The sequence below is a fragment of the Microtus pennsylvanicus genome, chromosome 1 (genome assembly GCF_037038515.1).
Source record: "Microtus pennsylvanicus isolate mMicPen1 chromosome 1, mMicPen1.hap1, whole genome shotgun sequence".
In the NCBI taxonomy this organism is placed as follows: Eukaryota; Metazoa; Chordata; class Mammalia; order Rodentia; family Cricetidae; genus Microtus; species Microtus pennsylvanicus.
Window position 1 is genome coordinate 197,618,016 of NC_134579.1, and position 12,295 is coordinate 197,630,310.

At 40.4% G+C, this 12,295-nt stretch overlaps 1 protein-coding gene across 3 annotated transcripts in view; it reads left to right on the plus strand.

Moving 5' to 3' along the window:
• Adgrg6 (adhesion G protein-coupled receptor G6) overlaps positions 1 to 12,295 on the plus strand; it is a 132,310-nt gene that overhangs the window by 103,759 nt on the left and 16,256 nt on the right. For all 3 annotated transcript variants that reach the window (XM_075948572.1, XM_075948550.1, XM_075948561.1), the window contains 7 exons: positions 361 to 480; positions 2,129 to 2,174; positions 3,433 to 3,539; positions 6,984 to 7,111; positions 8,213 to 8,481; positions 9,579 to 9,675; positions 11,626 to 11,909. In XM_075948572.1, coding sequence (XP_075804687.1) covers positions 361 to 480; positions 2,129 to 2,174; positions 3,433 to 3,539; positions 6,984 to 7,111; positions 8,213 to 8,481; positions 9,579 to 9,675; positions 11,626 to 11,909 — 1,051 coding nt within the window. The remainder of the gene's footprint in view (positions 1 to 360; positions 481 to 2,128; positions 2,175 to 3,432; positions 3,540 to 6,983; positions 7,112 to 8,212; positions 8,482 to 9,578; positions 9,676 to 11,625; positions 11,910 to 12,295) is intronic.

Below are 12,295 nucleotides of genomic sequence, written 5' to 3' on the forward strand. Positions count from 1 at the left end.
ACTTTATCTGTTTTCTAGAGTCATAAAATGATTCTAATTGTTTCACAGCTTTTTATGAGTTTGTGTGATTGACGAGTTCGTATTGTTTCAGTTGTCAATTGGCTGACATCAATCCCAGTGATGGAGAATGGTGTGTGAACATTCCCTTATAACACTAGTTCATGCTGTCCCTGCAATGTATTTATTATAATAAGGGAAATAGCATAGACCCTTCAGGAAAGCCAGGGAATGGAAGTTATAAACAGGATGTTCTAGAGTTGAAGATCTTAAGTGTAAAAGTTGCTGACGGGTTGCTTATTTTGGAGCGCAAAAGTGTGTACTTATGACTAATGCACGCGATTTGTTCATGTCTTTCAAAAGGATGTTGGATCTCAAAGAAAAATCCTAGTGAGTTATGTGATGGCCTGCAGCATTGGAAACATTACTATCCAGAATCTGAAAGATCCAGTTCAAATCAAAATCAAACACACCAGAACTCAGGTAAGACGATGCCACAGATAGTAGTAGTTGGAGAGTGCACACTGTCTCAGAGAACTGTACAAAATGAAGAGCAACCAACACACTTTATGAGGGGGCAACATCTATCCTCTAGAAGGGAGAGGTACTGATCAGGCTAGGGACAGTACTCAGTATTCAATCAATATCATGATTGACAGCAGCAACCAGTGGGTTGGCCTTACCTGGTACCCAAGAATCGGAAGAGAATGGAAGTGACCAACAGAGATACTGCTCTTAAGACGGGGCTTGATCATCTTCAAATACAGGGATGCAGGCACAAGTTTTGATCAGGAATTGTGATTGTCTCTTTGTGATTTTAAAGTCAAAGATAACGAGCTGGGAAAGCTTACGGGGCAACAATGCACAGACTTGTTCTTTGGGAGATGTGCAGTGGCTTAAGATATGCCAAGTGTTAGCGCTCTTACCTTAGGGCCCTCTCTACCATCCAGTTATGTGCTGCAAGGAGTCGGGAGTTCATACTGTCCCCTGCAGCTCACAAACAAGCTTTCCCACTTCTGTAGAGCTTCCAGGTGATGGTCTCATAATAGCCAGGCAGGAAGTGAGCAGGCTGGTAAGGACTGAGGACTGGAGTTGAAACATTAAAGATTCACCACAATCGTGATGAACTTTCAGAGACCTCCTTGCTCATCTTTGGCCATAAAGGAGGACTTTGGTTTATGACTCCTGGAAAACACAATTAGTAGAACTTCCCATTTTTATGTATTGCATTTTGTCTACCATCCATCTCCACTAGTTTTTTTAATCTTTCCCAATTGATACTCTGCCCCCAATTAAACATCAATTCCCTGTTCTTACCTTCCAGAAACCTCTAGCAACTTCTTTTCATTCCAGTCTCCTCAAGTACTAATTTGATTCTAACAGAGAACTGGACAGTAATTGTCCTTCAGAAGTGATTTACATTCTTTAGCATAAAGTCTCCAGAATCCATCTGTTTTGTAGCAAATGCCTAGCATGCCTGATTTAAAAACCGGCTGATATTCCATGATGGGAACATAACAGATTTTTTTTTTTCGAGACAGGGTTTCTCTGTAGCTTTGGGGCCTGTCCCGGAACTAGCTCTTGTAGACCAGGCTGGCCTCGAACTCACAGAGATCCGCCTGCCTCTGCCTCCCGAGTGCTGGGATTAAAGGCATGCACCACCACCGCCCGGCCTAACAGATTTTCTTTATTCATCTATCGATGCTCATTTGGGTTGCTTCTATTTTATGACTATTTTTTGTGAATAATGTAATCTGGCTGTGGGCATACAACTGTCTCTGGAAGCCCTGATTTCAGGCACATAGAGGAGATTTGAAGACATTATGAACATTAAGTTATAAAAAATCTTTCCTAGTCAGGAAGACTGATAGGAGATTCAGTGTTTTGAGTGGAACAGAGAACTGCAGAAAAGTGAGTGTAAGTCTTCCTGGGGTCCTAGTTGAGTTTCATGTGACGTCTCCAGGAGAGAAGGTCCGTCCAGGCTGCTGACCTCCTCAGGTGGTGCTGGCACGTCTGGTTGATCGGTTACTTTGTGAAGCCCTTGACATTCTCATTCTTTCATCGCATTTCAGTTGTGGCTTTTCAACAGTTTAAAATACAGTTGTGCATGTTTATTCTTCTGTTGATACAGGAAGTGTATCGTCCCATCTGCGCCTTCTGGGATCTGAACAAAAATAGTAAGTTGTAAAATACAGCCGGAACTTAATATACATGAATAGGATTTCAAGTGTTGCCAAATATTACCAGTGCCCCAGGCCCATTTCACCCCAAACTACAACTTATTAAGGGCAACTGAGCTTTAAACTATATTTTAGATAGCTTGGGAAATCAATTAGCGTTTTTAAAATAACTCTTGTCACTACAAAAAAAATGTATTTGACTCACAGTTTGAAAGAATCAACCACTTTCACTTCAGGGATATGTACGTTGTGGCATCTGTTTGTGGTACAGTCACTTTCAGTTGAACATAGGCTCAAGCTTATTCCATTACATATCCGGTGAGATGAGTTGCCATTCACAAGGCATAAAAATTATGAGGTGGGTGAAAGAGCCTACTGAGAAAGATAAGCATAGGAAGGATTATAAAGAACATAGCTTACTTAAGGGACAATGACCTCCAAAATTATATTGAGAAATCAAGACAAAAAGGACCCTGTAAGGAATCAACAAATCACCAGGAAGAGAGTGTGGAAATGAATAAGGGGTGTGCAGAAGGAAACTTCATGCGTTCACCCCTAAGGGTCCTCTTCCTTCTAGATCCCTAAGGCCACATTGTTACTAAGTGCACTGGGATGCCATACGGGCTGCTTTGCCTATGAGCAATGCAGCCTAGTGGTCTCCTAAACCTCTCTTTATCAGTTCTTATTACAGATAGTTTAGTTGTTGTGCTGTAATTGGACCCTTTTTAAGATCCTGATTGACTGTATACTTGCTTAAACATATTATCTCATGCCTAACCTTGTATTTAAATGAATGGACAAATATTATGCCGTAAAGTAAGGTAAGATATGTTCTAGCCACTTGCCCTTGCCTTCATAATGACGACACTGTGTGTATCACAGAATATTTTAAGAAAGCCGATCTCAGATATCTTCCCAAAAAGTCTGATCCCAGGGAGGAAAGGGCTTTTGGTCTTCGGAGAGCTCATTAGCATATAACATTTGAAAAGGAATCTTAGTTTTTATAGATGTTGAATTCAAATTTTAGTAAAAATTTAGTGTGAGCATCCTCAGAAACCCCAGGGTATTTCCATGGAACAGAGTTTGAAACTTCTGCCTGAATAATCCTGAGATGACATTCAAGGATTCCAGGAATCTAAATCATTCTACACCATGGTGGCTTCAAGAATGATGTCTGTATTAACGATCAGCTCTTTGAGGCAGAAGAAGGGCTCACCCCTTACAGAGGACACTGAGCTGTTGTTTCTTCCCCCAGCAAGTTTTGGAGGCTGGAACACCTCGGGATGTGTCGCGAGCTCGGATTCGAATGCTGGCGAGACCATCTGCCTGTGTAACCACTTCACTCACTTCGGAGTCCTGATGGTGAGGGGACTTTCTCGGCTCATTTTGACACATTATAACTTTAGAAGGCACCCTTCTTCTGTGTAAATCTACTTTCTAAAGATTATATATTTTTCGAATTGTTTCCCAAGCATACCCATGTGTACCCTAGATCTTGAGTCTTAAAGAAGCATCTGATTAACAGAAGTCATGGATTTACACCAGTGACAGCATCATACAAAAGATCTCTATCTTATTTTCCTTGTCGCATTAGCAGTGCTGAGAAGTAATTCCAGAACCTAAAAGAATTCTCATGAACCCCTTTAGTTAAGGGAGAAAGTGTTGGTGAGATAGAGACAAAAGGAAAGAACGATGGAAAAAGAAAGTGTTGGGTGTTGCTACCATAAAAAAAAATTTAATAGTCATATCAAGAGTATTCTTCCTTATGTGCTATTTAATACACTTGCTTGCCAGTTGATGTTGTGTCTTGTGCTGACTGATTTCACCCCTGAAGATGATCATCTGTTCAGACAGCTAGTAGTTTGAGTCAGTAACTTCAGTCCTGCAAGAAAAATGATCACTTGAGGTCTCTCACTTTGGAGATTTTATATAACTTTTTCTAGTCTTCCTTGCTCTTGTCCTTTAAAAAAAAAATCCACAGGCCAGTATACTCAACAGTTTGAACAAAAATTTAGAGCAAATTTGTTTTATCCCATTCAATTTTCAAGACTCATCTTACTGCCAAGGGTGTGTTGGAACTCACCCACGAGTCAGTACCCTTCATCTGGTATGCTTGTGTTGTGTAAGAACCTATCCATTATGCAGAACATCTAGACTGTACCACAGTCATTGTTTTGACGAAGTTTCTATGAAGGCATCTACCACACCCGCTCTTTCATAGAAGATTGGGGAAATGGGAATTGAAGTGATACAGGTTTTCCAGTTGGAATCCCAGACACGAGGTTGTATTTATCTCCTCCCTTAAGTCTTATGGCCTTCTTCCTGTGGGGTCTGGGAGGAAACAGTGAGCAACCATGGGCTGCAGTACTTGGCTGATGAACTACTTGGCCTATGCAAATGACCATTGTCATACAAATTTACAACCCACAAGTTTTGAATTTCCTGACAACATAGGATACAAATGCTCTGGGCATGAAGAACAAGTCATTGGCAAACGTGATGAATCTCAGAATGTAACTTTTTATTGTTCTCAAAATACGTTGTTTCTTCAGGGGATTAAAAAAAAAACAACTGAACTATAGTGTGTTCAGAAATTCATATATCCTCTCATCTTCTCTTTTCTTTAAAAGTGACTAGAGGTGTTCTTCAGAATATGCTTGTCTTGCATAATAATTAGTCATTCAGATAAATTAGCTTAATTCTCTTAAATATTTCAACAGCGTGCATGTACAATTTGAAAATGACTGTGAGTTTTGTTTCTAACAGATAAATAAATGCTAGTAAGAACATTGACTTCTCAAAAGTGATTTATATGCAGCCAGATTTTACCTGCACGTTACTCTGATGGCCAGTTTCACTCTGTGTTGCTTAATTTTTTGTTATGGATTTAGAAATGCACATTGTGTTTTCTGTTGCTGTCTGAGTAAAAGTTTAAATGTGTGGCGATTTGCATTTTAGTGAATGCCTCCAGTATCCTTTTTGGCCTCTTTTGTAAGATTATAAACTGCTGGAAGAAACACTTTCATCCTTTCTGGCAATGTGTCTGCATCCCTTTGGCTCTTCCAAACCACCAACACTTGAGTCATAGCTTTTTCTTCTAGATTTACAAACTCTTTGTTCACTTGTAGAAGATAGTCTAAATCTTCCCATGACACGTAAACTTACAATTATATCTTTTAATCTATAAATGTGAAAAATGTTTAATGTCATTTCCTACATTTCTCCATAATAAAAGTGACTTTCCTATTATTTTGCATTATTCTATCTTCACGTTGACTAACTTAGAAGGATAAAATTGTCATTTGATCACTCTCAGAAAGCACCACAGGATATAAGAATTGAGTGAGACTTGCTATCAGTGTATAAAATTACTTCATTTTTTTTAAAATTCTTTATTTAGTCACCATCCATTTGTCTTACCTAGGTGGAAACAGTACTTTGAAGAGTTCATCACCCTTAGTGATCCTTCAGAGCCCCTAATTTCTCTACTCTCGCTGATACTGCAGTGAGTGTGCCAGATAGGACCTCTCCGGAGTCTAGTGGCAATGACTCAAACTCTGTCCTGTATGCCATGGGCACATGTCTTTCTTGTATTTTGAGGGACTCCTGGGCTTCTGAGGAATGGGGAGGCTTTTCCTGGCCCAGAGCCCCCAACTCTGCTGGGTTTTGCCACTGTGCATTTGCCAATGTCTCAAGCTACTGTACATGCTTACTGCCTTAGTTGTATCTAGAAGTGACTCCTGTTTGTTCATTTTGCATATTTTCAGATGCACACACATACACACACACACACGCACACACACACACACACACACACACACACAGAGAGAGAGAGAGAGAGAGAGAGAGAGAGAGAGAGACTGATTTTGTAGGAATGTGGGAAAGTAGCAGTTTTCATGACATTTGATAAAAATTAAAAGAAGTAAACATATAGAAAGAAAACCTTACTTTAGCCATAAGATTGAAATATTTAAATTGTATATTCAGCAAATCTCTTCCTTCATTTTCAAACACCTGCACGTCTGAAGTGAATTTCATCCTGTGCCAGTACAGGTTAGTGGTCTTGCCTAAGGTTTTATTCTGACCTAATCCAGTTAGGAAGTGAAGGAAGGTTTGCCTGCGAGGTCAGAGTTTTCAAGTTCAATACAACATATGGACTTACTGCTTCATGTTTGTCCATGTTGTTATCTTCCCCTTCTACCCAACTCCTGATACTCCAAATTAAATCCTTCTAGAACTATAAAGACTGAAGATGCTTCACTCTTAGAAATAGCTTCACATATCAACCCAACCTCCTACATGTTAGGCTTTGAGATGGCCATAGAAACCTCAAGACTACCAATAGCAGCCTCTGGCTGTTCCTGGCTGGGCATCTCTCAGGTAGCACACAATCTAGGGCCCTAGGAGTTGTTGATGTTTGCATAGTGGCTTCCATTTATACTCATGCCTGTATCCTTGCAGAAGCAGGTGTGATTGTTAACATAGACAACTGTACCCTCCACCATTTCTATTGGGGCCTCCGGTGGTTTCACTCTGACTTACATTAGGTTACCAAGAGCTTAGACAAGGATGTACTGATTTAAAACAGGGTGCACTTACTTCCACAATAATGCTTCATTTTTCTTTCTTGGGTTAGTCCACAAGAGTGCAGCAAGTGCTTATATCAGTTAATGTTGGTGGCCATTGCTGTTTCTAGGCCTTGACATTGAACCTTTCTAGTGTTAACTGTGAAGTTTCTAATGGCATCAAGCACCACTGTTATAGAAGAGGGATTCAGACTTACAGCTGCCTCCCATGTTTTGTTAGGATCTCCCAAGAAGTGCCTCACAAATAGATGGAAGAAACACAAAGGTCCTCACTTTCATCACCTACATTGGGTGTGGAATATCGGCTATTTTCTCAGCAGCAACTCTCCTGACATATGTTGCTTTTGAGTAAGTATATTTCCATCTGCCATGCTCGGTGCTAACAATTGCAAATGCAAGCCTGAAAAAATGCCTCAGCTTTAAAAAGAACTCTACAGTTTATGATGAATCATGTTGGTGTCTCGCTTTGAATGTTTCCCATAAGATCATACACCAAGAACTTTCCAGGTATAGAATTTTAGTTTATAACTACTACATCTCTATTTGTAAAAATGGATCCAAGTCTGTTCAAGATTATTAACACTTAGGTAAATTAAAATGACATGAAATACTTGCTACATTGTAAAAGGTAAAGATATTTGCTTCGTGAATTGTATAAAAGCATTCTTGAAACAGGAAATTTTTTGAAAGGGGTCTCTGACTCATTAAAAACCAAGAAACGTCAAACAATTCTAGGGAAATTACATTTTAAATAAAAATGTCAGACTAGAGGAATAACTCAGCAGTTTAGATCGCTGGCTCCTATGGCAGAAAGACCTGAGTTCAGATTCTACCACTTTCCTCAGACTGCTCATGACCATCTGTAACTATAGTTCCAGGGTCTTTTAATGCACTTTTCTGGATTTTGCGGGCATTCCCGTGAAGGTGCACACACACACATACACACACACACACACACACACACACACACAAACATACACACATGAACAAACACATAAATTAGTTGATTCAATATGTACTCCTTGTCACTCTGGAAAAATTCCTAAGTTAAAAAAAAAGTTGTGAGTGTGGTAGCTCATGACTTTAATAGCAGCACTCAAAAGGCTCAAACAGAGGAGTTTCCATGAGGTAAAGGACAGCCTGGGCTACGTGCTGAATTGCAAGGCATCTGGGCTGCAGTAGAAGACCCTGTCTCAAAAACAGATGAATAAATAAATATGAACTCTGTAGAAACAAGTTGAGAGTTTTGAAAACAGTTTTGAATGGAAAATCACAGTCTTTGTAACCTGGCAAATACTCATAAAATCTTCACTCCTCCACATGGTGGGTCCATGTCTTGTGTATGGACTTATCAATACCGGGAATGGTAGGAAACAGGAATTGCCTCCTGTTTTTAAGCATTGGTGTTCAATGTTGCTCCTTGCATACAACTCTCTTCTCCACCCTTAGGAAACTACGCAGGGATTATCCCTCCAAAATCCTGATGAACCTGAGTTCAGCCCTGCTCTTCCTGAATCTCATCTTCCTCCTGGATGGCTGGATCACTTCCTTCGATGTGGCTGGCCTCTGTACAGCTGTGGCTGCCCTGCTCCACTTCTTCCTCCTGGCCACCTTCACCTGGATGGGGCTAGAAGCCATCCACATGTACATTGCACTTGTGAAAGTGTTTAACACTTACATCCACCGGTATATTCTAAAATTCTGCATCATTGGCTGGGGTAAGCCTCCCCCAGACGTGGGTCCTCATGCAATGTACTATAAGACCCGTAGAAAAGCTGTGATTACCAACCTGCATCAGATAAAAAAAAAACCCTGAAGAAGGGACAGAGGGACATCCTCATTACCCAACACTGCATGTTTCTGAAACCCTCACCAGTACTCACTAAATTCAGGAGTAAAAGGAAAAGCCTTGGCTCCTGGGTCACCACAAACTCATTTCCTGAGCCCAGTGCCAGCCCACCCAGGGCTAAAGAAGCAACTGACAGCCCATTATGCTTCCAAATATAGTTGCCAGCTAAACGCCTAGCCCTACTCATCCCTGTTGTGGGAGCCAGAAAAAGAGCGTAATTTTCATGTGTACAATCAAGACATTGAAGAAAGCACTGCCTTTAGCTTTTTAGCATGGATCCTTGGTCAGATATCCAAAGGCCTTCCATATTAGCCAGTTTCAGAATCATTCTTTCTCTGGGATTTTTGGCATCAAGCTAGGCACTGTAAGGCTCAATCACGTATCTTTTTCAGATAGCAATATTCAAGGCTAAGCCATTCCTTAGTTTTCCACATACTGCCATGAGAAAAACCAAAGGATCTCTTGGGGAATTGAGGAGGCATGAGTTGATTCAGTGAAGTAGATATGGAATAGTACTACTGATTCTCTGAAGAGGAAAGACATCATACACTTGCTGTTTACCCCTACTTTTCCTCAAGCCTTCGTTTCATATATAAAAAAGGGTAAAAGCAGCTGCATTCAATCTTATCTTTCAGAACGCTGGTGGCCCAGTGTTTAAACAACCATACTGGTCAGTGCTGCATCCCATAGAATCAGGGTCTCAATCTCCAGCATCACTAGACCCCAAAGAAAGCTCAGGCATCTTATCATTGAAGAGTAGGTTTTTAACTATTGCCACTTAGTGTCATATGTCACACACTGAGGAGGGAATTTTGCTGTTGGTTTGAACCAGGCAACTTGGCCATTCTAAGAAAACTGCATCTCTCTTGTAGAGGGTTTTCTTTTTCTCACTTAACAGTTTCAGTCCTATGAGGCAGTCCCCGGGTCTTCAGGAACTCTCTCAATGCCACGGTCTTTTTATAACAGGTCTGCCAGCCTTGGTGGTGTCAATTATTCTAGCGAGCAGAAAACAAGATGAAGTGTATGGAAAGGAAAGTTATGGCAAAGAGCAGGATGATGAATTGTGAGTAAAACCTGTTGGCGGGGAGACCGTGATGGGATATGCACTTTGTTTCCTGAGGTTTAATATAAGGTAGCATGGTGACCATAATGCTACAGCAGCGACAGTAATGCCCCAATTGTGAAGGCTCTAGTTCACCTGTGGGATTCTGTCAAAAGTCCTTCTACCACAGATTAGCATTTCCGTGTACAGAGCTGCCTTTCTTCATTTTATTAACACTGTGCTACATGGTCTGGAGAGAGCAGACACCTGAGAAACTCTCTTCCTAACTCATTCAGTTAAGGGGATTCTGTCTTATCTCAACCCAGACATATCGACAGTAGAAGAAGCGACCCAATGCCAATAAGAGCGCTTTACAGAAAACAGGGAGATCCTGAGTTCCTGGGAGAATTTTTCCTTTACAACTGGAAGTGATTGAGATTAAGGTCATTATATTGCTTAAGCAATTAATTCTCAAGTGCCTCATTAAGACACTTAATGTGGACCATCAACATTGACTGATTTGAAGAATTACTGATTGCTTAATGAACATTTTTTATTATGTGAGACCCCCAATACGTCATGTCTGTGTAAACTTCAGGGATAGCTAATGCTTCTATACCTAACCAGTTCTCTTCCCTCATGGCCTCCCCTTTGTTTTTCTGAATCAACACAATGGAACGCTAACAAGTTGGACCTGTAACAAGAATCCCAGGATCTTTGTGACACTTCCATGTTTAAAGAAATCCTAGTGCCACGGACATGCAGTGTTATTTAGGGGACCCTTATAAAAAATGCTAAATTTTAAACTAAATCAGCTTTAAATGACTGACTGGAAAATCTATCTTCCTCGGGTGTCATAGGATTTTGAGGCTCTGTTTAAAGTTGTGCCATCACAAAATCTCATTTAGTAAACATTGATTGTATGCTAGAAATCATGTTGAGCTGTAAGGTCTGAGAATGTTCCAGAAAGCATTCACTTAAGTAGCCAGAATGTGGATAATACGTTTTAAGATAAATTTAATTTCCTGAAATCATTGAATTCTTAGATTCTTAAAATTTCCCATAGTTTAAAGAAACACTAGAACATCTGCAAATTGTATTGCTTCTCAACTTTAGCTTAGTTAGACTTCGCAACACCTAGTAGTTAGAATTTTTCTTCCATCTATTATCGGGTATATTTCTGAAAATCAAGTATATCCTTTTAATGAAGAGGTGTTATAATCTACATATGCCTTACAGTTATGTGCAAGAAATATCTCTACATGAATCTTTTAATTCCATAATATTTGCTGCAACTAGAACAGTAATATAAATAATAATCGCTTTGTATCCTGAATTCTCAATTCAGTGTGAAAAAGAAGTATAAATTTTCTAATCATAGATGACAAGGAACTAAAAATATAGGTGACTACTAGCATTGATGTTGTGGCTAAAATCCACCAAGGCCAACTTCTCAGCACCTCTCCTGGCTTCTTTCACATCGGCATAAGTAGACAGCTGTAATACCGTGGCTCTCACAAAATCTCTTAGCAGACTTCTGCTTCCATGTTATTTTTTTTTTATAATGGTGTCAGCACAGCCACCCCTTGACAGGAAAGGACAGCAAAACTGAGTGCTGAAAATCCCCATTGTTAGACTAAGGACACACAAGAGGAAGAGGGTCATTGTGGTTAGGACCAGCCAAACAAGCATACACTCATACCAATCAGAATTCAACAAGCAACCTCATTTGCTTTTTAATGTTGACTTAAATAAGGAGATTAAGACAGCAGCAATCCAAAACTACCTGAACAAAAAACCACCTTTGAAAGGATCAAAGCAGAAACTGGAGTCCACGGAAGTGAGCGGACTTTTCAGAGGTGTTTCAGAAAGAACTCTACAAGCTGTGTAAACCAGGTCGAGGAAAGTCACGAGTAAACAGGGCGTGGTGGCCAAACTCTTTTATCATGTTCTTGTTTCTTTTCCTTTAAGTTGCTGGATTCAGGATCCTGTGGTATTTTATGTGAGCTGTGCCGGGTACTTTGGAATCATGTTCTTCCTGAACGTTGCCATGTTCATTGTGGTCATGGTACAGATCTGTGGGAGGAACGGAAAGAGAAGCAACCGGACCCTGAGAGAAGAGGTTTTAAGGAACCTGCGTAGCGTGGTCAGCCTGACCTTCCTGCTGGGCATGACGTGGGGTTTTGCTTTCTTTGCTTGGGGACCCTTAAATATCCCTTTCATGTACCTCTTCTCCATCTTCAATTCTTTACAAGGTAAGATGAACGGTACCCGAGCAGTGGCTGCTTTCTTATTTTATCATATTTGCGGACAGTTGCCCTTTTGACAGAACAGGTCAATTTTCTATTACTATTGTAGATGTCGAGCACAGTTTCAGGCACAAATGAACATTCATTCAAAAGCTTTGAATATTCCAGGTAATCTACAGTGCCTGGTAGATAAATATAGCATCATGCAAAGGAGTATGGAGCAGCATGAAGTGTTAGCTGAGGACCTAACCAGAGGTTTAAGGGCTCACAGTCAACTTTTGTCTTCTTTCTAGTTCAGGCTGCTACTGCTGCTGCTGCCTTCGTGCAAACTGTGTAGGTTTTCCATTCATGGTACAGCAGTTCACCTCACCCTCTAAGGTCCCCAGGTTTAA